The sequence below is a fragment of the Podarcis melisellensis genome (genome assembly GCF_964234715.1).
Source record: "Podarcis melisellensis genome assembly, chromosome: 6".
NCBI lineage: Eukaryota > Metazoa > Chordata > Lepidosauria > Squamata > Lacertidae > Podarcis > Podarcis melisellensis.
The window spans coordinates 55,372,548-55,400,508 of NC_138538.1; the positions used below are offsets into that span (position 1 = coordinate 55,372,548).

The 27,961-nt window shown below is 40.5% G+C and overlaps 1 protein-coding gene across 3 annotated transcripts in view; it reads left to right on the plus strand.

Moving 5' to 3' along the window:
• Window positions 1-27,961, plus strand: part of ZFYVE9 (zinc finger FYVE-type containing 9) — a 48,820-nt gene that overhangs the window by 6,859 nt on the left and 14,000 nt on the right. Inside the window, exons 2-9 of one of the 3 annotated variants that reach the window (XM_081914610.1) lie at window positions 2,803-2,907; window positions 12,809-14,886; window positions 18,327-18,426; window positions 20,727-20,903; window positions 22,211-22,380; window positions 22,588-22,711; window positions 24,474-24,596; window positions 26,418-26,573. In XM_081914610.1, coding sequence (XP_081770736.1) covers window positions 13,045-14,886; window positions 18,327-18,426; window positions 20,727-20,903; window positions 22,211-22,380; window positions 22,588-22,711; window positions 24,474-24,596; window positions 26,418-26,573 — 2,692 coding nt within the window. In that variant the 5' untranslated portion in view covers window positions 2,803-2,907; window positions 12,809-13,044. Of the gene's footprint in view, window positions 1-2,802; window positions 2,908-8,240; window positions 8,346-12,808; window positions 14,887-18,326; window positions 18,427-20,726; window positions 20,904-22,210; window positions 22,381-22,587; window positions 22,712-24,473; window positions 24,597-26,417; window positions 26,574-27,961 lie in introns of those variants that run through there. The other 2 variants (XM_081914609.1, XM_081914611.1) reach the window with 2 other exon arrangements.

The following is a 27,961-nucleotide window of genomic DNA, read 5'->3' on the forward strand; positions in this document are numbered from 1 at the left end:
ATCATAGCATAGGAAAGGTGGAGAGTAGGGCTGGGTGATAAATCAGTATATCATCCCAAACTGTTTTTGAATCCACATTGTGATAACTGTTTTGACCTGGCAATATATCATGAGAGAAATTTGGACAAAAGGATTGGAAACTGATGACTTCCCCATGGGGTGGCTCGGCTGAACCAAGACTTTTCTCTGCAGGAAGGGGAGAATCGCTACTGCTGGGATTAAAATATGTAGAGCAGGGGTAGTCAACCTTTTTATACCTACTGCCCACTAATGCATCTTTCTTGATGGTAAAATTTCCTTACCACCCACCAGTGCTCGATGGAAGGAGGATTCAGCTTGTGCCGTAGAACCCCCAACCGCCCACCTAGAATCTTGAAATGGCCACTAGTGGGCGGTAGGGGCCAGATTGACAACCCCTGATGTAGAGGGAAGGGGACTCTCCCAAATCACACACACACAAGTTTGGAGAGGGGCAGGCCAAACAGCGCACTGCCATCTCCTTGCTTTGCTCGCCTCCCTCCCCAGCGCCACAGTCCCTTCTCCTTGCACTGAGGGAGGCGGCAGACGTGCATCTTTGTCTCAGAGCTGCTCCCCCACTACCACCCCTGCCGCTCCCATCCCTGCTACTAGCTCTTCTCCCATGCCCTCAGTTCTGTGGTCAGCTTTCCCGCAAGGTGGGAAAAACCGTGAAGCTAGTCAATGCTTCTCAATTCCTGTTACTCGTCTTCTGCATGTGCGTGTGTGTGCATGCATGCATGTGTTTGTCTGTCTCCCTGTGCTAAGACTCTGAATATAGGGGTGGGGGTTCCCCCTCTAGGGTCTGTCTCTTCTGCTTTCCCTTTCTATTCCACCCCATCCAGAAACTGACACGAGGTTTGGCTGCTTCTTCCTCCCCACCTCTCTCTGTCTGGGTAGCAGTTGCCAGGACATTACCCCATTTGCTTCTACATGGTTCCATCCTTATTTCAGGCATCGTTATATATCTGTATATCACAGTATTTAGCTGGTATATCACGATGGTGAAAACCAGATATCATCCAGCCCTAGGGAAAGAACAGTGTGTAGGAATGAAGTGATTAGGGCCCATTCCCATTGGCATAATTTCTTGTTTTATTGTAGTCAGTGAATACACACAGTGGTTCTGTGGTGTTGAAAATGTATTTTTTGTAGTGTGGTGGGCACATACCCACAGCCTCATGGTACATCTTCATGAGAAGAAAAGACTAAGGAGTAAACCCTACACCTATCTGGAATGGAGTCTGTAAGATGATTGAATGATGTTTTGTACACCTCCTTCTGGCAACTCCTGCAGCCAAGCTGGTACCAAACATATTGCTCGGCTTTCCTTAGCAAGACTGAGAGGGGGTCTTGTTGTCTGGGCAGCCTAGGACCTGCCCAGACTTTTGCCCCGGAGAAGTCACTTGGATCTGCCATTTTTAAAATGTCTGCAGGCATCGAAGTATGCCAGTCAAATTAATAGTCCTGTTCTGTATTATTATTTTCCATTACACATTACACATTTGTATTTATTTGGTTTTGGTATTTAATTTCTCATGTCACTCTATTTATTTGAGTCAGAGAGGAGGGAAGGTACACTAACCAGAGGGACAGTCACTAGGTGGCTTAGTTGAATGCTTCTGTGGAAAGATATACACCAGGGGTGTCCAAGAGACTGCGATCTACTCCCACTATAAATAAACTTCTGTTTCAGTGTATCTGAAGAAGTGTGCATGCACATGAAAGCTCATACCAAGAACTAACTTAGTTGGTCTTTAAGGTGCTACTGGAAGGAATTTTTTTTGTTATAAATAAACTGGCAGTGATCTACCCATTGGATTTGAGCTTTTTTGGGGGGAGAGATCAGAGAAGTTGAGCATTTTTTAGGGAGAGAGGTCAGATCGACCGGTAGATCGTGATCGACCAGTTGGACAGGCCTGATGTACACAATCTAGAAACAAGGATACATTGAAGAGCTCAAGTTGCAGCCCTCATGTTTTGCCATCTTCTGCGTACTTGTAGCAAAAACGTATTCCTGGTTATTTCCTTAAGACTATTTCCTCCATACTTTGGTGTTAGTCTCCAGCTAGTCTGGTAAAAAGTTAATCCTATCACAGAAAACTTGGTTTATTATAATAAGAAAGTAATGTTTCCTAATGAAAGTGAGAACCACTATAGATTAGGTGCTATAAGGTGCCCAAATCTTTTATTACCTGAGATGAATAAGTACAAATTTCTATTGTAGGCATAAGCAAGTGTTACCAGTTAAGCTAGTGAGAAAATGGCAAGTCTTTTCAAGTTTGTATCTAGCAGCTTATTGTGATGCCTTTGTAGTCTTAGGGCTTGGTTACTCTTCTAAAGTTGCTTTTGACTGTGTTTCGGGAAGCACATTTACATAAGGATGCATGGCCTCATAAAGAAACTAGATGCAGTTCAGGACACTGATAATAAACTAGTTTAAGCCCATCTTACCTCCTGCCTCTTCATGAGATCAGATGTGTGCTGTCTACACCTTATTTGGGAAAGGATAGTTGATAGTTCATCTGTGTAACTGCTGTGGAGATTTGGGAGCATGTGTTGGAGACAGGGAATAATTGGTATCTTTTTGGTGGGGGGCTTTCTTTGGTGGCCACTTCAATGTAGTGGAGCGAAGGTTATGTTATCAAATTGTTTTTAATAGGTTTCGGGGGGGGGGGAATCTTACCCTAACTTGGATTTCAAGATGAGGCAGGCTGAAAATAGCTAAACTACATACAACTAATAGCAGCTTTAGGAATTCTAATGTGGTGTTTGTTTCATTTTTAGGATCAAGCAGAATATACAGATTCAATTCAACTAGCTGATTGGGCAGTGTATATCATGGATAGACATTGGTTCATTCGTTTCTTTATGCATGTGTAGGAGAAAAAGGTAAGAGGATGGCAAATGACAGTATACATCTGGAATATTTGAATTAAGAGAGCGCCTTTAAATTTGCATCCTTGGTATGCTTCTTATATTGCAGTCCTCAACAGATCAGAAATTTATTTATTTATTGAGTTTCTGGCCTGCTGTTCCTTCTAGGGCAACAAACAACCAAGCAGGAAAACATTTTTTTCATCCCAGAGCCTTCCACAATAAGAGTAATGAATCAGTCTAATTTCTAGTAATGTTTCTAGGGTGTTTTGTTTAAAGCAAGGACAAGGAAGCTGTGGCCCTCAATATATTGTTACTTTTATCATTGCTGGCCACAATAGTGTTCTGCAATAGAATCATGCATTTTTAAATTTAAAGTTTAGAGCTTCCTGTTTGTAAGAAAATTATTATGGGCGGCGACCATTTTGGGCGTGATTGCTGACACACTGGTCCTTTTGGACCCAGAAGAAGGTGGAGGGGTGGTGCACTTATATGTGCTATGCCAATGTACACAGGTTGGAAGTGGATCGCCCACATGAAATGGTTGCCATTTAACAACTTTTAGCTGTGCTTTTGCAGTAAATGGGTGCTGTGAATAATACATACTTACTAATGTATTGGATTGTGAACTGAAGTGTATTTAAGGCCAAGTTTGCCTGCCTTTTCTTTAGACTCTGTTCTGGTTTTTTCCTTGAAACCTAGCTGTGGAATCAGGCACTGTCACTAAGTTCTTGATTTAATGTATTTTGGTTGCTTTCTCCAGCACAAATGTTTGCAGGATAGATTTGGGAGAAAGTTTTAGAAAGGTGCACATAACAAGCTAGCTTTTTTGTTTCACTTGTGAGGCTACATATATTGAATGACTGGGTTGTCTGGTTCATTGTGTGCATGCAAGGCCTACTATTTTGCATACCAGCACAGACTTCTTCAATGTTTATTTGGATGGTGGCATTAAAAATTGCAGGATTTGCTTCCGGTTAAAGAATTGGTTGATCTCCTGACTGTGTGCAGGAACAGGTCAGTTGTGTGCACTACACTTTATCGTTACAGTGTTAATTTTAAAATTCTGTGTTCAGATTTCCTTCCCTATATAATAAATACTGTTGTAAGATATTCAAATCTCTCTCTTAATTTCTATGAGGTCCTTGATCTTGAATAAGTCATATCAGTCACATTGCATTTAAGACTTTAGTGTGAAATAGTATTACTTCCTTGGCTAATATGTTGGCTTGTTTTGAGTTGTTGTTCCAGTCCACCAGGAATATGTGATTGGCAAAGCTTAGGCTAAATGCTGCATCCTGTCATGCATTAATCTATGTTAGATACTGTAGATGCTGCAGATTCAAGAATGCAAAGCACAATAGATAAAATATTATTGAATTAACAGGAGTCATCTTTTTCAAAGTCCATTATATAATTTATTTGACTGAAATGTTCAAGAGCCCATACTACAGTAAAGCTCACTAGATAGCTTTGGACAAGTCAGTGATTTTCAGTATAGCTTTGTTTCCTGTGGGGTTGTTTAATGTTCTGTAGAAAAGAAAGGAATATATATTTGTATAAAGTGAAGATTTCTGAACTGTCACATCTACTCTTCTTTGCAATTATTGTTTCACCTCATCCATTCAAAACTTTTTTATGTAGAGATGGTTTATAAAGTTACTTGCCATTGGGGAGTTACCAAGATGATATATTTATTAGGTAACATATCCCAAAGCGTCCTTGTAGTTCAAATCTGTTATATGGATGAGAAATGACTGGTAGCATTCTTGGGTCAAGCATAAATATGGAGTTGTGTGTGTGGTCGGAAGACTGATTACCATATTTTTTCGTGCATAAGATGCCCCCATGTATAAGACGCCCCCTATTTTTGGGGACTCCAAATTAAGAAAACACCCCTCAGCATTACCCATGTATAAGACGAGCCCCAATTTTAAACCTAATTTTTTGGTTAAAAAAAACCTCCTAGTCTTATACACGGAAAAAATACGGTAATTTTTCCTGATTTGATACTTTAGTCACTACTAATTGAAATCCTGCTGATTTCTGTCTGAGTTAGTAACTGGATGCAACCCTGAGCCTTAGTGCCCAGGTTTCTGCAGTGGCCAGGAGTGCATCTGCATAGCTAAAGCCAGTGTGCCAGCTGTGCCCGTTCCTGGAGATGTCTGATCTGCCCACAGTGACACACACCTTAGTTACATCCCATTTGAATTCTGTAACATGCTTTACATGGGTCTGCCTTTGAAAAACGCTAGAAAACTTTTAAAGGGCCCAAGGAGCTCCACTGGCTACTGGTCTGTATCCGGTCACAATTCAAAGTGCTGGTTGTGACCTATAAAACCTTATACTGCTTAGGCCTTGGCTATCGGAAGGCCCAGGGTATTTCCCCATACAAACCTATCTGGGCTCTTGAGAAGTTCGAGGTGGCCCTTCTCTCATTCCTGCCACGCTCACAGGCACCTTTTGTGGGAACGCGGGAGAGGCTGCTCCCAGGCTTTGGAACTCCCTTCCTGGTGAACCTAGACTGAACTCTGTCCTTGTGGTCCTTCCTCTGGCAGGTGAAGATTGTTTTATTCCAGCAGGCCTTTGGGAGCTGATTGCTTTTAAGGAAGGGGTTTTTAATAGTGTTGTGCTGTTTTTACTGTCTGTATTTTAATAGATTTAGTTTTTACATTGTTTTAATTCCATTGTTGTTTAATTACTTTTCAACTATTATTGATTATAACTTTTTAGCTTTCTGTGTTTTAGCTGTGTTTGTACATTCTGGACAAATCTAGTTTTTATTCTTTTGTTTATTTATTCCCCACATTTTCTCCAGAACCAGGGCTCAAGGCAGCTTACAAAAATTAAAACAACGCTAGGCGATGCAGAAGGTGGGGTCTAGATTAGGACTGATGCCATCATGTGATGGCACTGGGGCTCACTGAAGATCCAGTAGCTCCTGAGCCAGCTTAGTGCCCTCCCCCCTCTCCCACTAGAGCAGTGTTTCCCAACCGGTGTTCCGCGGCACACTAGTGTGCCGCGAGACGTTGCCTGGTGTGCCGTGGGAGGGAGGCGGGCGAGTCGGGCGGCGGGAGCGCAAGGCTTGCGGGCGGGAGCACGGGGCGCCCTTCGGAGGCCGCCCCATGCTCCGCGCTGGTGTTGGCCAGCCTTGCGCACCCGGGGGATCTCCCCCCAGGAGCGCAAGGCTTGCGGGCAGCAGCTGGCAGCGCGGCGCCCTTCGGAGGACGCCCCGTGCTCCGCGCTGGTGTCGGCAAGCCTTGCGCACCCGGGGGATCTCCCCCCGAGAGCGCAAGGCTTGCGGGCGGCAGCTGGCAGCGCGGAGCACGGGGCGCCCTTCGGAGGACGCCCCGTGCTCCGCGCTGGTGTCGGCAAGCCTTGCGCACCCGGGGGATCTCCCCCCAGGAGCGCAAGGCTTGCGGGCGGCAGCTGGCAGCGCGGAGCACGGGGCGCCCTTCGGAGGACGCCCCGTGCTCCGCGCTCGTGTTGGCAAGCCTTGCGCACCCGGGGGCGCGTGGGGCGCCCTGAAACAGAGGGTTCCCCATGCTGCGGACTGTAGCCTGCCGCCCGACGCGCGGGGCGTCCTGAAGCAGAGCGCCCCTCGCGCCAGGCAGACATGGGCCAGCCCCACAAGCTCGGGGGACAGCGGGGAGGCGCAGCACCGCCATCCCACTGTTCCCCGACCTGGTTTTTTTGGGGGGGGGGAAATAAAGGAAAAAAATTTTTCCTTTATTTCCCCCCCCAAAAAAGTAGGTGCGTCCTATTTCATAATAAAGTAATTATAAAATACTTTCTTTGTGTTTATTTGATGCCTATTAAAGAGAGTTACTTTATATATAGTCAATATAGGCACACAGTTAATTTTTTAAACATTTTCTAATGGTGGTGTGCCTCGAGATTATTTTCATGAAACAAGTGTGCCTTTGCCCAAAAAAGGTTGGGAAACACTGCACTAGAGCACACACACCTGGTCTGGTGGGTAGAATGGGGGAGTTCTGCTTTGGTAGAAGGAGTAGATACTAATGGAGGCTGGCAGTGTTAGGCAGTAAATTGGTTTCAGTAGTTGATACATATTAATTTTGTTTCAAAGTTATTAATAATTGCCATTGTGAAGCTCACTGAATATGTTCATTTAGGAAGTCCTGCAATGTTTCATATTTTACATAGGATCTTAGTTTTAGTGGATACATAAAAGAATAGATTGGTACATTTTCTATCATCATGCCAGTCATCCTGCTGTCATTTAACTAAATTTATATACAGTGGTACCTCGGTTTACAAACTTAATCCATTCTGGAAGTCCATTCTTAAACTGAAACCGTTCTTAAACCAAGGCACGCTTTCCCTAACGAGGCCTCACACTGCCGTTGCCCTTCCACCGTTCGGATTCCATTCTTAGACAGAGGTAAAGTTTGCAAACCGGGACACTATTTCTGGTTTTGCGGAGTTTGTAAACTGAATCGTTCTTAAACCGGACTGTTCTTAAGGTACCACTGTACTACTTAACTCAAACAAGAACTCTCTAAGTTGCTTACAAAAGACTTTTATTTCCAAAAGTTAGCTAAGAGTGTGATTCCAAGTGAGTTGTAGGTTGGGGTGTGAAGTGACTGTATTCTATTTTTAATCCTATGTTGGCTAGCACTGGCAAGGTTGGAGGTGTAAGGACAGACTTGTCTTCTTCTTGGCTCCTAGGGAGCCTTTTCTTTTTTAAAAGAATCACCCCATTGGTTCTAATGGAGAGGGAAATTAGATATACCAGTTCCAGAGTGGCATGGATGCAGACCTGATCGTGTCTCGGCCAGTCATACTCTGCCCTTGGAGTGCCTTGTTTCAGGGCCTAACATTGATTACTGCTAGTGAAAATAGAACTGTGCCTATGGAGCTTTCCCACATAACGTCCCCCCTCCCCATTGGAGACATCTTCACTGCCATCAGAGGGACTCCTCCATGCAACCCTAACCCTTTCCATCCATTAGATCTGTGAGTTAGGTTTCCCCTTCCCGTCTTTAGAAAGAAAAGGAACAATATGATTTTATTAGGGTTTTTAAAAATAATAATAATAATACTTGCAGCAAATAACTAATAAAACCAAAATAAATCCTTAAGTCCCTTCTTTAGTCTAGAAGGCTTCTAATTTATTTGTATATCTGGCTGATATGGATGAGGCATTAGGAATTAGAGGATCAATACAGTTTCATCATCACAGTTTTGTAATACTGGGAAATGCTTTTGATTTTATAGGAAATAGTCAAACTAGCTTAAATTTTAAGCTTGGTAATAATCTCTAAATCTTATGATGGGACATTGGAATATTGCTAGAAGTTCATAACTGGCTGTCTGCTTGACAGGTTCAGACAAGGAGCTGGGTGGCATTTCCTGACAAATGGAGAACTATTTCCAGGCAGAGGCTTTTAACCTTGATAAGGTTTTAGATGAATTTGAACAAAATGAAGGTGAGTAACTTTTGTTAGGGCTGGAGATGCAAACTAATATCTGGATCTGTGACTCTGGTTGTATTTCTTTGTATTTCCTGTTCAATTGTAACTAACATCTGTTATGAATTTGCTGGGAATAAAAGTCTGAAAAGGATATTGAGAAATCTACAATTTTTTTCTAGGTAGAAACAGTTAAAATAATTGTCTTAAAAATTTCAGTGATTACATGAATGATATCCCTGTATTAATTGGGTGTCAAACATTGGCACAATTGCATAGATAAATAATTCACAGGTGAGAATTGCTTGCAGCTAGAGCTAGTACAGATAAGATTAGCTGTCTGTGGATAAGAAGTAATCGGCTTCCATCTGCTCTTTTGCCACCTAGAATGCACATACTCCCAGATCAATCCCCCATTTTACACTAAGTTCAGTGTTACATTTCATTGTGCTCCTAGTTAGCACAAGTCTTAACTAGCTTTTACAACACTGATTAATTGTTCGTTTTCTATACCTATGACTTTGCTAACTGATGACTAAAATTTGCACATAATACTAACATAAACTGTGGCTTAGCACAAATGAGCAAATGTGTGGGTCCAGGGGATTGTGACCACTGCCCTTTTCCCCTGCTCCTGCTGCCACTGCGCTACCCAGGACTAAGCCATAGTTCGGCTTAGCCTTGCATTTGAACCCAGGCTCATGGTCTGTCTCCTCCAGATGACCCATGAGTGGTAAACCAAGAACAAATATTGGTTACAGCTTGTCATTTGTGTTAGCATTTAGTTTACATCACAAAATAATAACAGTAAACTCCCTGAGTAATCACAAATAACTAGGGGGGAATACTAGTTGCAGGAATGCAAGAGCTTATTAACTTACTAACTACATTACTAAATGTGTACATTGAGGAGAGAGAAGAAAAAATGGCATTCACACAATACTGAAACATCAGACATGTTTTGTAAAATTAAATTCCCAAGTGGTCTGTTTGTCTGTGATTGCTGTATTCCCTGTTACGTGATTTGTATGTAGCTAAGTCACTTTCCTCCCTATACTATGCTACTTCACTGTTCCGCTGTTGTGAATGCGTGCTATAACGATAGGATTTATCATTGTATAATTTGTACAAGTAGGGCATTCACTGGCAAGAAAAGTGTAACAATGGAAACAGGCAAACCCAAAAAGAGCTTGGCTGGATTAGATGAAAGGTCTGTCAAGTTCAGCATCCTGTTTCTCACATAAACTAAAGAGGTGCCTTTGGGGAGATTATAAGTAGGCTATTTCCACTCCCACTTTTTCTCCCCAAGACCTAGTAATGTGGTATACTGCTTCCAGACATGGAGGCTTCATATAGTCATCATAACTAATAAGCATTGTTAGACTAATTGATGGAAGGTCTAATCCCATTTTTAAAGCCATCACAGCTAATGGTCATCTTGTGGCACCACATGCCATTAATAAATAAATAGCTTTTATAAGGAAAAACACAACCTTTGGTGTTTAATGACTCCAACTACAGAAGCAATCAAAGTGCTATTTGAGAGTTAATGTGATTTGGTTACCTTTTTTGGCCAACATTTATTCGCTAGTTGGGCTGATAGAAATGGCTTTCTTAGGACTTATCCATGCTGTAGTATTCTTCTGAGAAACGAAAATGGTTTTAGTCTGTGGGTATAACTCATAGACTAATTGCTTTCCTGAGTGGTTTCCCTTTTTACGGTGCTAAATGATGTATTTGCAAAAAGCAGATATGATTCCTGGATTGCTGTTTGAGAAAGCACCACAGCAGCCTGAAGGGCGGATGCTGGAAGAAGGACGGTTGAAGAGGCAAAAAGCAGCCCCTTTTGGGGAGTGTGAGGACTAAATTTTGAGAGGATTTTTGCTCTTGCTGTTGCTGGCATTGAGCATTGTGTACCAAGACGATACCATCGTCAGCCACATGTGGCTGAATTGGGTGAATCTGTCTCTTTATCCAGCCGTTCTTCAGTGGGCAGAGAAGTTGCAGCTCTTCATTTATCATTTTTTATTTATATTTACTAAATTTGCATACTGCCCTTCATCCACCGATCTCAGGGCAGTTCATCTGAATGCTGTAGTGACAGATTTTGCTCCCCAGAAAGGGTCTCTGCTTCCTCCCCAGTCACTACTGCAGCTGAAGAGTTCTTAAAACACTCACCACCTTAAACTGGTATAGCACTGCAAATTTGTTACCATAAGAATGCCAAAATAGGTTTGATTGGTTTATGTTTGTGTGCGTGTATAAAAGGCAGTAGGTGCACTTTGATGAAGTATTTATATTTTGGCCATGGTTTAGATTGCAAACTGGCAGCCAAGCCAGATGATATTAGAAATGCATGTTCTCCTTTAATGTGGCCTGCTTTTAAAAAATGAATTGAGGGGGGGAAGGGGTGTGAACCCTCCACTGCTATTTGCCCTGAGGGAGAAGCTGCCATTGGTGACAGTGGCAACTTTCCTTTCTGGTAAATAGCAGCATCTGTATCATGTGTATAAAAAGAACCATGGTGTGGGGGAAAGGGACAAACTCCAGTTTTTAAGCATTGCAGCTCCAGTCCTGATGAGCTTCTTAATGTTTGCTATTCCCCCCCTCCCAAAAAAAGACATGTGAAATGGGACCATGCATTTCTCATTTTGTCTCGTTTTACCCAGAACAGTATATACAGTTGGCAGTAGTATACTAACTAATGGACTTTCTGTGCTTGGGCCCTATTATCTTTACAGAGATTTTCAATATAGTATATGATTTTTTTTTCATTATATGTGGAACAAACATGCATTTATTTAATTTTACATGATCTCTGTTTTGATTTTGGCAACTGGAGAATGTATAAAGCAGTTTATTCGAGTGTTTCTGCAGTGTTCCTAAGCTATATAATTACGTAAAACACTTAAGAATTGGAATACTGTTAACAATGCCATCTACAAAGGGAACAGTAACTAGAAATGCTTTTGCTTCCACAATATTTTTCAGTATAAGAAGCTATTTGCAATTATTTTAATCTCATTTATGCTTACGATAATTCTGTGAAGTTAGCTAAAGCTGCAAGATGATGTCTTGCCCAAGGTCACCCAATTAGCTTTAAGATTAAACAGGAATTTCAATGTGCTTTTGAGTCTCCAGAATTGACATTCAGTTCAGTTTGCTGTGCTATATTGTCCCCAGCTTCTTTGAACAATTTGTATGATGTCAGTTCTTGTTTGGGTTTTACATGTTTGTCTTAATTAATGCTGTTGTTTTGTACTTCCTCTGGTTTGCAGCTAAATATATCAATCAAGATGTTAAGATGACGTATTCCCATAAGATGTGTATTATAAAGAAATATTTCTATTCCAGGCCTTAGAGACTAATCAAAACCAGAAATCTAACTTGGGAGCCAAACTAATAATCTAGAGAAATGTATGACTGCATTTTCATCTTTTTGAATTTGATTTAAAAAATAGCAGTTGTGGGAGTACCTAATCTGCATTGGGTCTCCAGCACAGGGTAAGGAATATTTTATACTTTGTCTCTGTGCTTTTTCCCTAACAAAATTTCTCCCTTAAGCTGCTATTCACTCTGGAATGAAAAACATATGACACTCATTTGTGTGTTCTTCTAGGGCAAATAGCAACTTATGGGTGGTTTTCATTGGGAAACTTCAAGAGGTAAAGTGTTAAACCAACCTACACTGTGGTTCTGATTTAGACTGAGACCTTTGTGACCGTAAAACTGCATACATTTCAAAAGATGGAAATACAGTAATTTTCATGCAAACTGGGATCTTGTCTGAACCTGGGTTTAAGCTAGTTTAACTATAATTGCTTCTTGCAAAATAAGATAATAATTATAATTATTGTTATGCAATACACTTGCAATGCAGTACCCACACAGGGGTGAAGGATTGCTGCATTTCAGGGGGTTGGACTAGATGGCTCTCGTGGTTCCTTCCAACTCTGTAATTCTGTGGTCTACAGTTCTTGGAATTCTTTGGAACATACCATGATAATGAAATGAGCGAAAGCTTATAGTGTAAGACCTAATTAAAACAACCCTTCCAACTGCTGATAAACAAAGCTTAGGTGTGTGTTGCTGCCTCTACTAGTACCGTATTGGCCCGAATGTAAGCCGCACCCGAATAAAAGCCGCATCTTTAAAATTCGGGGGGGGGGGAGGAAAAAAGAAAATACCTGAATACAAGCTGCTCCCTTAAAATTCTGCAGGCATTCACACCTGTTCCGTTTTACCATATATCTGTTTCAGCAGCAATATCATAAAAGCCAATTTTTGTAAGGTCGCAAATTTAAGCCATACTTTAAACTTTCCACGGCCAGAATTTGGAAAAAAAAGTGAGGCTTATATTCAGGCCAATACAGTATTATGTATTTTTCCTTTGATATACAAACATTTGAACTTCTTGTGCAAAGTACAAGTTACATATGCTAAATTTATTGCATATTGATTTAAGTTACTTATCTTTTCAGATGAAGCTGTTTCACCTGCTTTGTTGGATGCAAAGTGGAATAAGATCCTAGATCCTCCTTCCCATCGGCTGTCTTTTAACCCAGCTCTGGCCAACGTGAATGAATCCACAATTCCTAATGAGTGTCCGCAAAAGTTGAAGTCATTCTCCCTGTCTCAGTTAGCCACTGCATCAACAGGAGGAGGAGATTGCTGTTCTAATGGAAAGAATCTTAATATAAGACAAGAAAGCCCAAACATGTGGATTGATGATCAGGCAGCAACAGATGATCATCAGCTAGTTAAGAGAAATAGCAATCGAAATGCCCTGTACAATTTGATGGATGAAGAAGGAAGGAAAAAGAAACCAGAGGAAAAAAACGTTCTTGTAGTAGCAGTCATGCATAACTGTGACAAAAAAGGACTGCAAAGTGATTTGTTAGATTGTAGAAATTACAGCAATTCCCCCAGAATGGATACGGTTAGCTTTACACTGGATAATGAAACCCAACAAACTGATCACATTGATGTTACTGTAAACGGGTCCCTTGAAAAAGATTCAGATACTGAAAAAGATGCAGTACAAGCAAACAGGCTACCTGCAGAAGAAGATTTTTTCAACCATTGTAGTGTTGCTGCTTCTGCCTGCTTATCCAGTGGATATTCTTCTCGGTTAAAGGAGAATGATAATTCAAATAAAGACCTTCATTTCTCAGAAACTGCAGCAGCAGGGATGAATGTAATGACATTGCAGAGGCCACTTGGCCCTAGTGTTAAAATACAGCAAAGCTGTGCGTCAGGTGAGGGTTTTGATACTGATGCTGTTGCTCAGCTGGAAACTAGAAACTGTTTACCTAGTTCACGTAATTGTGGTTTCTCCACAGAGGTTTCTGTTGCAGAACCAGCAGCCCAGCCATTTCAGTCAGGGATATGTGAGGTCTCTGCAACTTGTCAGCCAAATACGCTTGAAAGTGGTAATCACGGTGAAAGTTCTGACGGACATTTGGCCTCTATGGATGTTGGTGCTGCTGACAACGAAGCTGACAAATATGAAAAAATACTCAGCTCAACTGAATTGCTCAGCACGACAGTTTGTTTATCAGAATCTCAGGAGATGGCAAATGGGGAACTGACTAAAGAAAATCAGATCAGTAATGAGCAAACACCTGGGGAGGATGAAACACTGTTGCATACAGCAAAGCGGGAGGAAGCATGTAGTAGTAATGGAGATAGCAGCGATGGCATGACAGTAGCAAGTCAGGACTTAAAGGGAGCATATATGGATGAGTTTGAAGATTCCCGCCCCACTGATGTCATGAGTACATCGGCATCAAGTGCTCTGCTCAATTGTTGTGATTCCTATGGAATACAGAACCCAATTCTTGCTCATATTCCAAAGACTTTACCCTCCAAGGAAGACTCAGTGACTGAGGAAAAGGAGATAGAGGAGAGCAAATCAGAATGTTACAATAATGTTTATGAACAAAGAGGAAATGAGGCCACAGAGAGAAGTGGGCTCATTTTGAACTGCACTGGTGACCAAATTAAAAAAAAACATTTACATAATCTCTGCAGTCAGGTACCATCCGAAACAAGTCAAGCATCACCAAAACAAGCAGCTAGTCTGCAACCTCTCAGTGTTCCTTTTGGTGGTGCCCGACCCAAACAGCCTACAAATCTTAAACTACAAATTCCAAAGCCATTATCGGACCATTTACAAAATGATCTGGTTCCCCCAAACTGTGGAGGAAACAGTAAAAACAAAAATGATGTATCTGGAAAAGTAAAAGTAGGTGAAAACATAGCAAATGTATTTTCTGATGAAACATCACTGAGTGCATCAGTCACAGATATTGGCGGGGAGCATTCTGATGATTATAAGTCTGGGGTTTCTAGTAGTTCGTGCCTTGCAGCAGCTTCAGATAGTCCGGACAACGACCTTGGAGCTGGCCAGTTTGGAGTTCCTACAAGAAAGCCATTTACTACTTTGGGTGAAGTGGCTCCGGTCTGGGTTCCAGATTCTCAAGCACCAAACTGCATGAAATGTGAGGCCAGATTTACATTCACTAAAAGGCGACACCATTGCAGAGCCTGTGGAAAGGTATGTTTATATTTAATGAAATATTTTCGCAAATGATTGAAGCCACAGAATTGGGGGGATATTTTTAGTAAGCATTTTGTAGTTTTTAGCAAATTAAGGTTAGATATCTATTTATTTTAATGGCTACTGAAAATAACATGAGTGATAAAGGTATTATTAATTGTTATTTTTGCATCAAGCTAGAAAACAGTATACACCCCAAATAAATAACTTCTTGAATCTTATGGGGTCCCCCCCAGCACACTTTGTGATTAAGTATAGGCAGAAGCAGAGCTGCAGCACTAGGTTTATGGCAGAGGTGTTATTGCTGCAGCTTACTGGGAGGTAGTGGAGCAAGGTGACAGAGAGGTCAGTGTGGTGTGGCTCAACTGGCAGGAATGCCGGATTAGCTTTGCCAGTGTGGACGTACCACACCAACTTCTGTGATGCCTCATACCTTGGCTTCCTCCTCCTGATAAGTAGCAGCAGCAGCAGCCCAGCTGATGGGAATCTAGGGTGCTGCTCTGCCCCACTGGACAAACCACTTTTCACTATAGGCTGCTTGCCGTGGTGAGTGTGGCATCACATTCTGGCAAGAGTAAGAAACAGCCAACCTTCACCCCAGCTTTCAAGCTGTGGGGTGGTCCATGATGAGAGGTTGGGAGGTGGTTTGGCAGCTGGTGAGCCCGGCCATGGAGACCAAATTGGCAACCCTTCTGCTGGCCTTTCCTGCTCCAGATCAGAAAGGGTGAAAGCAGAGGGAGGGGGAAAGAGGTGTCTTCAGGCAGTGGCTGTTTCCTGAGTTGCCTTTGCCTTTTTAAGTAGAGTGTTGTATGTAGTTCTCTAAAGGTGCTTGCCATGCTTTCAAGCCGTTGCTGCAAGCAGTAAGCAATCTCTGCCCTGAATGTTTGATCAGCCAAAAATTAACTGATTTGCTTGTTATTTCATACATTTGTGGTATCACTATTACAATATAACACCACTCCAAATTCTTAGAAGACTCTAGGGTTGAGAGGGAATGTTGTGATAGCTAAAAATACATGATGTTGGTTCTGGGTAAAGCACTTCTCTGTACAAGTGCTTCTTATATAGGTTGGACCATTTTACAAGTGGTTTTAGCACACATAAGTAGAAATAAGTCCACAAACATCATGTTCCCTCAAAATCTTTATACCCCACCTGCCTGCGTGTAACTAATTCATTAGCAGATTTAGAGACGATGAAAAATATTTTCTGTCTGGTTGCCTGAAAGGAATGCTGACTTAGCATAAGTGACCAAACAAAACGTCATTTGTAAGTCTGGTTTTGTATCATGTTATCTGGTTTTCAGCTGAAAAAATACAAATATTTTGTTTTTTTAAATATTCCTGAGAAATAGGTAAATGTGTGGCATTTAGGATTTCTGTGCTTTCATTTTAATTTGGATGTAAAATAAGCCTGATATCTTGGGGCCTTATAAAAATACAGACCCGAATATTGTTCTCAGCTAAGACAAGGTAAAGTAGAATTAAGAGAATAAAAGATCTGTAATCAGCACAGCTGTGCATGGTGCTGTAGGAATGGAGTGTCACAGTGTTTTATTTAGCAATTATCCATTTTATTTATCAAAGAAAGCACAGGGGCTTTTCTTTCAGTGGGATTCCTGCTTGTAGTTAGGGCTTTTTAAACCATTTAACTATAATAGACACCTCTTTCTTCCCATTTGAAAATTGTTTTACACTGAGAGCCCCTTCAGGCTGGTGTTTTATCACACGTTTATTCTGCAACGTATCCTTGGCACAATAATAGTGCAAAAGTGGTGGATTTATTTTGCTTAAATTTGTTCTGTGATGCTGCCCCAGTGCTACCTCATTATTGTTGTACGGAGGGGTATAGTGCAACAAAATCAGAACATTTGCAGTATAAAAAGTAACAGGGTTTCAACAGACAGTTACAGGATATGCACTGGTTGAAAATGAAGAAATGTGGCTGCCCCAAAATCTTTGCAGTTACAAACAGTATTGAAAGTGGGATTGCATGTCACTGCCCTGATAGCACCACTGTAGTTTCTTGCTGTCTAAGAACCTCTCTCTCCCTTAATATTTCATGCTGATGCACAAATTGGTATAGGTAATAATCACTATAACACCCAACACTAAGCTGATGTTTTCCTTTACATGAAGCGTTTTGGCATTGCTTTATTTACAGTTCATTTCCTCTGGGCAGCAGATTTTTCATTGACCTTGACCTTGTTTGAATAAGCATTACTGTATCCAGTGTGATACTCTTTTTCTCCAGTGAATAAATTACATAAGAACTTGCACCTTACTGAATTCAACTTTAGCAAAGATGGTCCTGAACATGGGTTAAAAAAGGTGTAACAATTGATTTGGGGAGATCCTCTGTAGAGATTAGGCCAGTTTGTATTTTTCTTTCTCCATGAGATAATGAGGGAAGAGACATCTTCCATACATGTTACAAGAATTTTCAGCAATTAATCTAAAGCTTTCATTTCTGTAAAAGGATTATTGTTAAATATTTGGTTTGTTTAAAGTAGTAGGGATGTTTGGAATAGTAAATTATGAATGAAAAGTTAATATTTCATTTCCCAGCTTAGGGCATTGATTTTTTTCATAAATTTAAATTGCCATCCTAGTTTACTGTTGAGCTGAATTTTCCAGCAACAACCCCTCCATGAGTGTAAAAATATAAAATATTGTATTTTTTTTAGAGTGTGGAAAATTTCATTCAAAGTTGAGTGGCTGTTTAATTTTTCATTAAATATATATTGTTAGATCACAGGAAGGAAAGAGTACAAGAACCTCATTAGAAATTGAAATGTTACGGTCTATGCAATATAAGGCAATAACTAATAGAACAAAACCAGCCTTACTTCCTGAATTAAAACCAGGAGCTATTTTGGGTGCATTTTGACTATGCTTGAGTATATTTGCTGTTTGATAAAGGTGAAGTTATGCTTGGCCGCTATGAAACTGTAAATGTTGACTGGCTAACTGTTTCAGTGTAGGTGCATTGAGACCTCAACACAGAGTTGAGGACAAATGTGTTCAGACCTCTAATGACTTAATTTTATGAAGTGGGAAAGTGGCCAAGGTTATAAAGACTGTAAGATTTTGATATTCTGCACAGGATGATACCACAATATTAACTCAGACATTTCCTATTTTCAGCATAATCAAATAATGTGAATAATGGGTGCCTCTAGTTTTATTATGTTATATTCTGTCTGATCAATATAAATCCCGTAATTCATTACAAGACAGGAATATTGTACTAAGGTTGTTTTGGGTTGTTGTTGGGGTTTTTTTTTGGGGGGGTGTCATTCTAGCACTTTTCTTGTAGGATGAGGATATAGCAGCACTGGTGAGTGTTGGCTATATAGGTACAGAATTCAATCTGAAAACTTGTAGTCATAAAAGAGTGCTAAGTGACTGAATATGTTTTTCCCTATTTTACTTAAGGTCTTCTGTGCAGCCTGCTGCAGTCTAAAATGCAAACTGCTATATATGGACAGAAAGGAAGCCAGAGTGTGTGTAATTTGCCATTCGGTCCTAATGAATGGTAAGTAACAGGGTAGGAACCAAATGTAATTTCCACTAACATTGTGCTGTACAGAACCAACCATGTACATGAGTGGGATAAATAATGTGGCCTAGTGCATTTTGTTTCCATACTGGAAATTATTTCAATATGGATAATTATTATCTAAAGTGATGTCCCAATCTAAAGCCTATCTGTACTCATGAGCTATTTCAAAACTAACCTATTTCCACAATTCCTGATTTATAGAAGAAACTAGACAGGCTCAATGTTTGTGCATGGAGTTTGATTGTTCTGGATCCCATCAGAGCTTTAAATAGTGTCAGATGACTTGAACTCACTTTTCCAGGTAGAAATCCGTGCACCTCCTATACAAGTAGAGATAGAGGTAGGTGTACGATTTGTTGTGATTTAATCTTCTGTCCCAAAACAGTGTTCCTGGTTGTGGAAACTCCTTTTGAGCACACAAAAACACAGTAAATCTTGCTTTCATGACTTAGAAGATGAGAGAGAATAAACGCTTGCAAGTGATTTATGTAAGGCAGTGATCTTGACAGTAGCTCCAGACATTTTGTGCCTCGTACATTACATTTTTGGTGCCTGGTCTAAAAAGCTGAGTATATAAGCTCAGAAATGTCACTTCTTATCTGTCTCAAAAGGATTCTAAGAATTATGTTGTTAAAATTTGTACTGCGTTTTGACAATGAGCTACCGCAGTTTAAGTGCAGTGCTATTTAAAGCATTAAATATTAACATCTCTCCCTATAGGCTGATAGAAATGTGACAGGAAATGGTGGGTTTATTGCAACTATGAATTAAAAAGTAGTGACTAAAGTGACATTGATTTTTGAGGACAAGAAATATTATTCTCTGAGAAGAGGGGGGAGTTTCATAAGAAGCTGCATTATTTCAAGTCAGAAAAGCGGTCCATCACGCACAGTGTCATCTGCATTGAGTAGCAGCAGCTCTGCAGGCCTTCAGGCAGGTGACATTTCCAGTCCTTCTTGGAGATGGCAGTGATTGAACCCGGAACCTTCTGCCTACAGGGCAGATGCTTTACCACTGAGCTAAGCCCTTCTTAAGGATGCCCTGAGAGTATGTCGTGAAACACCCTTGCTTTTGTAACAAAGGTAGCTGACTCCATTTGGTTAATGAATAATACTTTTGGATTGTACTTGTGCAAGGTTGGAACCTGATATAGGTTCATTTGTATCTGAACGTTTTTTGTTAACAAGGTCTAATAAAATTAATTGAGCTGTAATTTCCCTTCAGAAGCCTTTCCTTTCCATTACTCATTAGTGATGGGAAAGAAAAAGTATTTATAAGAGGGTCCACATTGTCTGTAGGTGCATGTATTTCTGTGCCTGGAACCAAGCTGCTGCTTTCCTGTTGTTTGTAAGTTGGTTACTTTGGTGTATTTGGGTACAGTACAACAAGTACTTCATCGTTCTTTGCTTCAGGAGGCTGAAGTAGTGATTGTTCAATTGGTGACTGACTTGTGGGAATGTTGAAGTGCATGGGGTGGAATAGAGAAGTGTGGTGTTTGTGTTTTGGTGCTCATCTACTTACAGTCCCAGACACGTTCCTATTTTTTAAAAAATCATTGCCAGACAATTCATAAAGATTGTAAAGGAAAGTTGGATAGTTGGATGGATGGGAATCCCTTTTACAGTGGTTATATTTTCTCCAAACCACAGAGGCCCAAGAGGAGATAAGATCAGACTCTTGAACATGCCACCAGCTTTTAGGTATCCTTTGAAGCTCTAGGCTGAGTCAGTATTTTGTAGTAAAAATATTTTCCCAGTATTAATAATAATCATATTTCTCAGTTACACAACATATGCTAAAGGTGCCAACTATTCAGTGGATTTCATCTAATATTTTGAGATTCGTCTTTATTTTTTATTTTTGACTTCGTTAAAGTTATAATCTAGTTCTGTGCTTTCCTGAGCATGGGGTACTGGGCTATTGGCATAAGTGGACAGCTCCACTATCTCTGCCAATCACCCAGAGGACATCCAAGGAGTAGCTCTGTCCCAGTATTGCTGATGAAAAAAACAAGTATGGATGTGAGCATGAAATATTTTAGAAAAGGCAGAGCTGTCTACATTGCCTCCTTCAGATTGCTACTTCATCTTAGGGAGCAGAGGCAGATGTTTAGACCACACCTGGATAGGTTCAGGACTTATAGTTGCATAAATATATTTTCTGATGAAGGAAAAGAGCCATTAATCTGATATATCGCAAAACTTAGAATTACAGTGGTTGCATAATTTTTCTGGTGTACTGATTGCCTTTTTGTGTGTTTTGTGTTTCCTTAGCACAAGCCTGGGAGAACATGATGAGTGCCTCAAGCCAGAGCCCTAATCCTAACAATCCTGCTGAGTACTGTTCTACCATTCCTCCCTTACAGCAAGCACAGGCTTCTGGAGCTCTGAACTCTCCACCACCTACTGTTATGGTACCTGTGGGAGTCCTAAAGCATCCAGGTGCAGAAGGTAGGGATCTTCTTTTCTTCTGCTTAGATTCCATCTCCCTACTACCCCTCTTTATGAGAGGGGGTGGTCCCTGCCTGTTTGAAGGAGGCAGTGGTGAAACCATTCCTTAAAAAGCCTTTCTTGGATTTGAAAAACCTAGCTAACTACCAGCCAGTTGCTAAATCTCCCTTTCTTGAGCAAGGTTCTGGAGCAAGTGGTTGCAGACCAGATCCAGGCACTTTTGGAAGAAACTGAGTTTCTGGATCCATTTCAATCTAGGTTTAAGCCCAGTTTTGGCACAGAAACTGCTTTAGTCACCCTGTATGATGACCTCTGCCATCATACAGAGTATTCTGAATTCTAAGTGTGTTATCAAAATGCTGATTAGTGTTAATGCTGATTAGTATTATTTACTTGGGCTGCAATCCAAATAAGTGACATGCACACATAAGGAAAAACTATTTGCGAAGCCTGAACTTCATTTGTTGTTTCTGCTGTAGCAATTTTTCCTACCCAAGTGACTTGAAAAAAAGACATCTAAGTCAGTAGTTTATGTCAAGTTTCCCTTTGATACTTCTTCATATAATTCCTAAACAGTGGTGCAAATCTGACCACTCAACCATCTTTGTTGCACTGTATACATTTTACAACCTTACCTGTTTTTACCTATAAAGAGATTGTTGGCATATAGGGTCTTTCAGATGACCAGTACCTGTGATAGTTTGTGTAAAAATAACAGTAGAATCCCAATTCAATGGGATTTACTCAAAGGCAAGTGGGTATATGAAACACCCATGGCTGATGAGAAGTATGGTCTGATAGTTACTCAGCACTCTAAAGCAGTTTATTTTCATCAAGTGAAAATGAAATGGCTATATCTGCCCGTGTAAATGTCAGTGTTTGAGAACTGCTCAAACTGGTTCTTTATTTGCATAGGAAAGCCTCCTTAACTCAATGTATCTGGTGGAGGTATTTATTCAGTTTAGAGATTAACTATAGGATCAAGATGCTTAGATCTAAATGATTGAATATTAATCTGGTTATCACTAAAGATAAACTTACTATTTACAATGTTCTTTTTAAAAAATATCTTCAACTGCTGATGAAAAGACAAGCTGCCTTAAAAAACAACCACTATGGGAACTGTTGAACCACAATCAGATTCTTCTTCATTTGGTTGTGGCATTGTAAATATTCAAAATCCCTATTGTTGCTGTTTTTTAGTTTGTGTTTCAGTGTATTTCTGTATCTCAATTAAAGCCAGCTAGCTTCACTTCTCTTTTCATGCATGCATTTCTTTTGATGAGTTGTTCCCATCTCTTCCTTAGTGGCTCAGCCCAGAGAACAAAGACGTGTTTGGTTTGCTGATGGCATCTTACCCAATGGGGAAGTTGCTGATGCAGCCAAATTGACAGTGGCTGGAACAACCTCCCCTGGAGCGCTAGCAGTGTCACATGATCCAAGCAAACCCATGAGCAACACTACTTCACCCGTAGAGGTGAGGAAAAGCTCTGATTTTTGTTGTAATATGTTGGACATGTCTCTTGGTCAGAGGGTACAGGCAGAAGTAGCTTCCCTAGCAATGTATTTTTACATGAGAGCCTATAGTACAGATTGTTTTTTGTATCTTGTATTTTACAAAATGAAGAGTAAAATATGTCTAGTTATGCATTTACATAGTGTTGTTGTTTACTGCTTCTTGTAGACTGAAAACACACTTGCATTTTCAAGAAGCATTACTCAGGTTGGAAGTCCAGTTGGCAGTGCGATGAATCTTATTCCAGAAGATGGGCTTCCTCCAATTCTTATTTCTACGGGGGTGAAAGGAGGTGAGAATTAAACTGTGGTGTGTCTGTTTTTGGGTTTAATGAGTAACATTCCATCCTAGAGCAGTCCATATTGAAACCAAAGTCTTCTGGATCAAGGTCAAATAGTCTTGACTGTCAGTGGGCTGAATATTAATAGGCAAGGTCAGGCTTAATAAAATATCTGTTATCTCTAACACAAATGGGGATTCTGTGTACATATAATCATTCAGGTGTACTGAATAGTGATGGGAGTTCAAAAGGTTGACTTGGATGCATGTGAAATTGGAAGAAGGGATTGCATTTCTAGGAAAGTACCAATTTCTGGGGTAGTCCTTTTCTGAGCTGGGCTAGACGTTATCAGCACTACGGTGTGTGGTCACACATACAGCAAGTACCTAATATCTGTACCTAGTCTGATCTGTTGGCATACTGCCAATTTTTCTTGTTTACATCTTCCATATCAATGTCATGAAGTTTCTGCAATTTGAAGCAGTGGAGAATAATATCTATGTGTAGCTACTTGTTTGCAATAGATAAAACTAAATGATTGCCTGTGAAATAAAACTCTTCATAAAATACTACCACGAGTTGCAAGTATTATTTGTTTAGTTATTTAAACAACTAAAACTGACCAGTTGATAAACTCACTAATTAACAACCAATGACTATGGATATATTCCAAATTTATGGATAAATTCCAAGTTATTTTTTGCAGTAAATCTTATACCTGACAAACACTTCATTCTGTCAAAAGTCCTGATAGTCAAATAAAGTTTTTTAAAAAGGAAAACTAGAAGGGCTTCATGAATTTGTGTTTATGGGAATGCTTCAGAATATAGCCTTTAAATATGATTTCATTAATTGATATTGTTATATATAATGGCACTGTAAACATAAGCAAATAAAAGCCACTTCCCAATATTCCATCATACTCTAGCATGGAACAGAAGAAAGGCCAGGGCTATGCAGATAGAAGCAGGCTTGGTGATCGGTGGCTAGGGTCCACAGTTATAGGGAGAAAAATTATATCTTACCCAGTGGTACCCCTGTGTGCATACCTTTAATATCTCCCATGGCAGTGAAGGATTCCCATTTGCTCCTCTCAGGAAAAATGAAGGACTTTGATTGAGGAGTGAGAACCTGCATTCTACCCCTTTTATTGAACTTTTATTGACAGGATCACACAGGAATGTATATCCACATGCAAAGCACATAGTTATACTGCACTCCTTGGCTTCCTTAGCATATATAAGCTGGTCTTCCCCATGGAAACCCCACCAATCCTTTTGATCATTTTGAGGGTCGGCCTGCATATATTTGCAATACATGACGGAGATGCCAAAACTGGTTTATAATGGTTATGTTTAATGCCATATACTGTGCTTGACATAGAGGTATGTTGTGTAGAAGCCCCAGGGTAGAAATCTATTTTTGTTGCACTATCAAATAAAGATTTACAAAGGTATTTATTATGGGTCTGTTAAACAAATGCTATTTCATTTTTTAAGAACAGGCAATAGTGTTCAGTAATTGATTTCACAGTAATACTTTCACTGTTGTTGTAGGTATTACTGATAGCATGCATTTTTCAGATGTTACCTAAACCCAATGAAATGTTGGGGGGGGGGGGAATGGGGGAATCTCATTTTTTAAAAATCCTCCACCCATCCATTTGAATAAGGTGACAGACCACACAGTACTTAAATATGAGAGGTATACTATTGCCAAATTGCATAAGAAACTTGACAACCATCATTTGACAGCTACCCTTTTTTGCTTTCAGATTATGCTGTAGAAGAAAAACCATCTCATATATCAGTGATGCAGCAGTTGGAAGATGGTGGCCCTGACCCCCTTGTGTTTGTTTTAAATGCAAATTTGCTGTCCATGGTTAAAATTGTGAACTGTAAGTCCAGTTTATTTGGATGATGATAAAACGATCTTGCAATGAATCAATTTCCTTTGCTTTATAAAACATTTCCCTGTGAAAAACTTCTTGCACTGCAGAAAATCACCATCAAGTAACAGTGGTGAATTGTCTTTCTGGTCTGTGTCTTGGAAGTGATTGTGTGCCAAAATCCAGGATATTATTTTCTGAGGCCCAATATATGAATTCACATATTTAAAAGATGTGCTGGTCTTGCTACTGATGATTTCTTGATTTAATAGCAGCATGATATTACAGTGGAACTTCAGTACGCTGAATGATGGGGTTTATAAAATCATACTTCCTATGAGCATAACAAGATGCAGTTCAGAATATCCAGGATTTAAGATTATCTATGGTGTAATTCGGGGATGCGGGGTGGCGCTGTGGGTAAAACCTCAGCGCCTAGGACTTGCCGATCGCATGGTCGGCGGTTCGAATCCCCGTGGCGGGGTAAGCTCCCGTCGTTCGGTCCCAGCTCCTGCCCACCTAGCAGTTCGAAAGTGCAAGTAGATAAATAGGTACCGCTTTATAGCGGGAAGGTAAATGGCGTTTCCGTGTGCTGCTCTGGTGCCGGTTTGCCAGAGCAGCTTCGTCACGCTGGCTACGTGACCTGGAAGTGTCTACGGACAGCGCTGGCTCCCGGCCTCTAGAGTGAGATGAGCGCACAACCCTAGAGTCTGTCAAGACTGGCCCGTATGGGCAGGGGTACCTTTACCTTTACCTTTATGGTGTAATTCAGCATAACTCTAAGAGGGGTACACCTACAGGGAACAAGGTCTACTCATGCAGTGGGACTTCCCCTGCTCTTCTCTCCCCATTTGTCCCCTAAACTTGTTCTGAGGGTTCCTTGAAACGCTCCATAGTTGATTTTGGAAGTACAGGTGGGAGAGGTGGAGAGTAGTCCTGTTGTGCAAGGTACCTCATTTCACGCATGCTAGCAGCTTAGATGAATGCCTAGTTTAACCTATGTGGTTAAACTAGGGGTGACTAACCTTATTTGGTCTAAGGGCTTCATGTCAGTGGAGGATGTTGTCAAAATGAACTTTGGTGTCCCCTAGCTTTGTGCCTCTCCCCGACCAAGCCTGTGCACACACAGGCAGGCACACAGACGCACAATGGCAGACACAAGCCATAATCCTGCCAATTTGAGGGATTCCTCCCCAAGTGCTGTGCTGAGAGGAGAGACTAGCAAATGCAGAGGTTACCATATTGCGTCAGAAACACAACCTTATAGTAACTTAAGACTTTTAACCTGCAGGGTGAATAACTTGGGCAGGATTTTAATTGAGGAAAGTGATATTGCAAGAAGGGTCAAACCCTGAATCACCCAGTACTGTTGCCTAAAATCTACACACAACCCATACACAAAAACCATACATGGTTTTTTTATATATAAATGAGATCCTGAGTCAGAGAGCTCTGTTGTGTTTAGTTTGGCCTTGGCAAATAAGCAGCCTACAGTAATGTCTTCAGTAATTTTGCATTTATCGTGGTACCTCGTGTTATGGACGGGATCCGTTCCAGAGGCCTCTCCGTAACGTGAAATGCCCGCAACTTGAAGCTCTGTGTCTGCACAGGCATGTGGCGCAATTTGGCGCTTCTGCACATGTGCAAAACATGATTTAGCACTTTGTGCAGGCGCGAGCGGCGAAACCCGGAAGTAACCTGTTCTGGTACTTCCGCGTTGCCACGGGACGTAACGCGAAAAGACACAACATGAAGCGTACGCAATACGAGGTATGACTGTACTCCATATGTTTATTTTTACAAACCCTCATTGCGCTTTCCCTTCTACAGATGTGAACAGGAAGTGCTGGTGTTTCACTACAAAAGGAATGCATGCTGTAGGCCAGTCAGAAATAGTAATTCTTCTCCAGTGCTTACCTGATGAGAAGTGTTTGCCGAAGGATATTTTCAACCACTTTGTGCAGCTTTATAGAGATGCTTTGGCAGGTGAGAGAACTGCCTATTTGAAAATTGTGATGACTGCTGACAGCTGAATTACTTGAATTATTAAGTCATCACAGTTGTGTAGCTGTGCCTTCTAGATTCTTTTATAAAATAGTCCATATTTGTACATTATTAAATAATATTTAAGTAACCAAAGGGCTCTCTGCCTTTTCTTCAGATGGTGATTGAACTTTGATCCAGCATACTACAGTTATTACTATGTGCAATTTCACTACAGTGTTGCATAATTTATGACCTCTACATAATGTGTATTTGAATTCTATTTTTGGTATTCTTTGATATACTGTCCTTCAATGCTGTGAGGGAAGCAGGGTTTCGGGGCTTTGTTATTTTTAATCAAAAGCCAAAATTTAATACCAGTACTGCTGACTTTTATCATTCTTTTTGGGGAGGGGGCATTTTCTGTTTCTGTGGTTCAGAAATGTAAGGCAATCAAATTAAATCATATAAATCATGAGTTACTGTGCTGGATACAAAAAGGATTCTTGTTTGTGAGCGGATGATCTTCATGACTCATAGCACTCTAAATCAATTTCTGCAGTGGTCTATAATACACTCTTAGTATGTGGCTTGCTTATGTTCTGACATTGTAAGTAGTTGAGAGAGAGTTGTGGAGGGATGCAGTACAGTACACTAAATTAACACTGCTAGGGGGTTATCAGAAACAGCTTGCTGTAAAGTTATTTACTATAAGTGCAATGAATAAGACAACTGTGTCTTAACCATTCTGCTATATATTTTGGAAAGTTGTTCATTTGTTTGCTACGCTTTGGAACACCTCTTAACACAGCATTTAAAAAAATTGCTGGTTCCCGAGATCAGGGAGCAGGTTTTTCAAATCAAGATAGCAGACTGAATCTTTCAAAACGGTGCTCATTTTGAGGTTTCTTAAAATTTCTGAGTAACGCCAGGTAGAAGGCTGCTGGTTTCTTATAAGGCAAAACATGCCTCTAAATAGAGGGTACATTGTGTGTAATTATTTCTGAAAAGCTGAGGGGAGTGGGAAATTTGTAAAGGATTTCTGCTATAGAACAGTGGATAAATTTTCAGCAGGGCTTAGAGCTTTAAGAGTTGTATGTGCTTGGGCTCCATATCTAGTACCTGCAGGTCATAGCTTCATGGCTGAGTAGAAATTTGTACCTGAGTGTCCTTAATCTTAGATCCAACATTTTCAACATCACATATTAACTTTTAAGCATTATCTTTTTCATTAACATCCTTTGTTGTTAAAATGCAACAGTATAAAGCATGGTATTGGTACTGGTTTAAAACCTGTGACATATAATTTCACTATTGAAACAAAGGTTTTCTCTGTATATAATAATAGTAATGTATATAATAGTAATAAATAATCTATCAGGTTAAGCCCA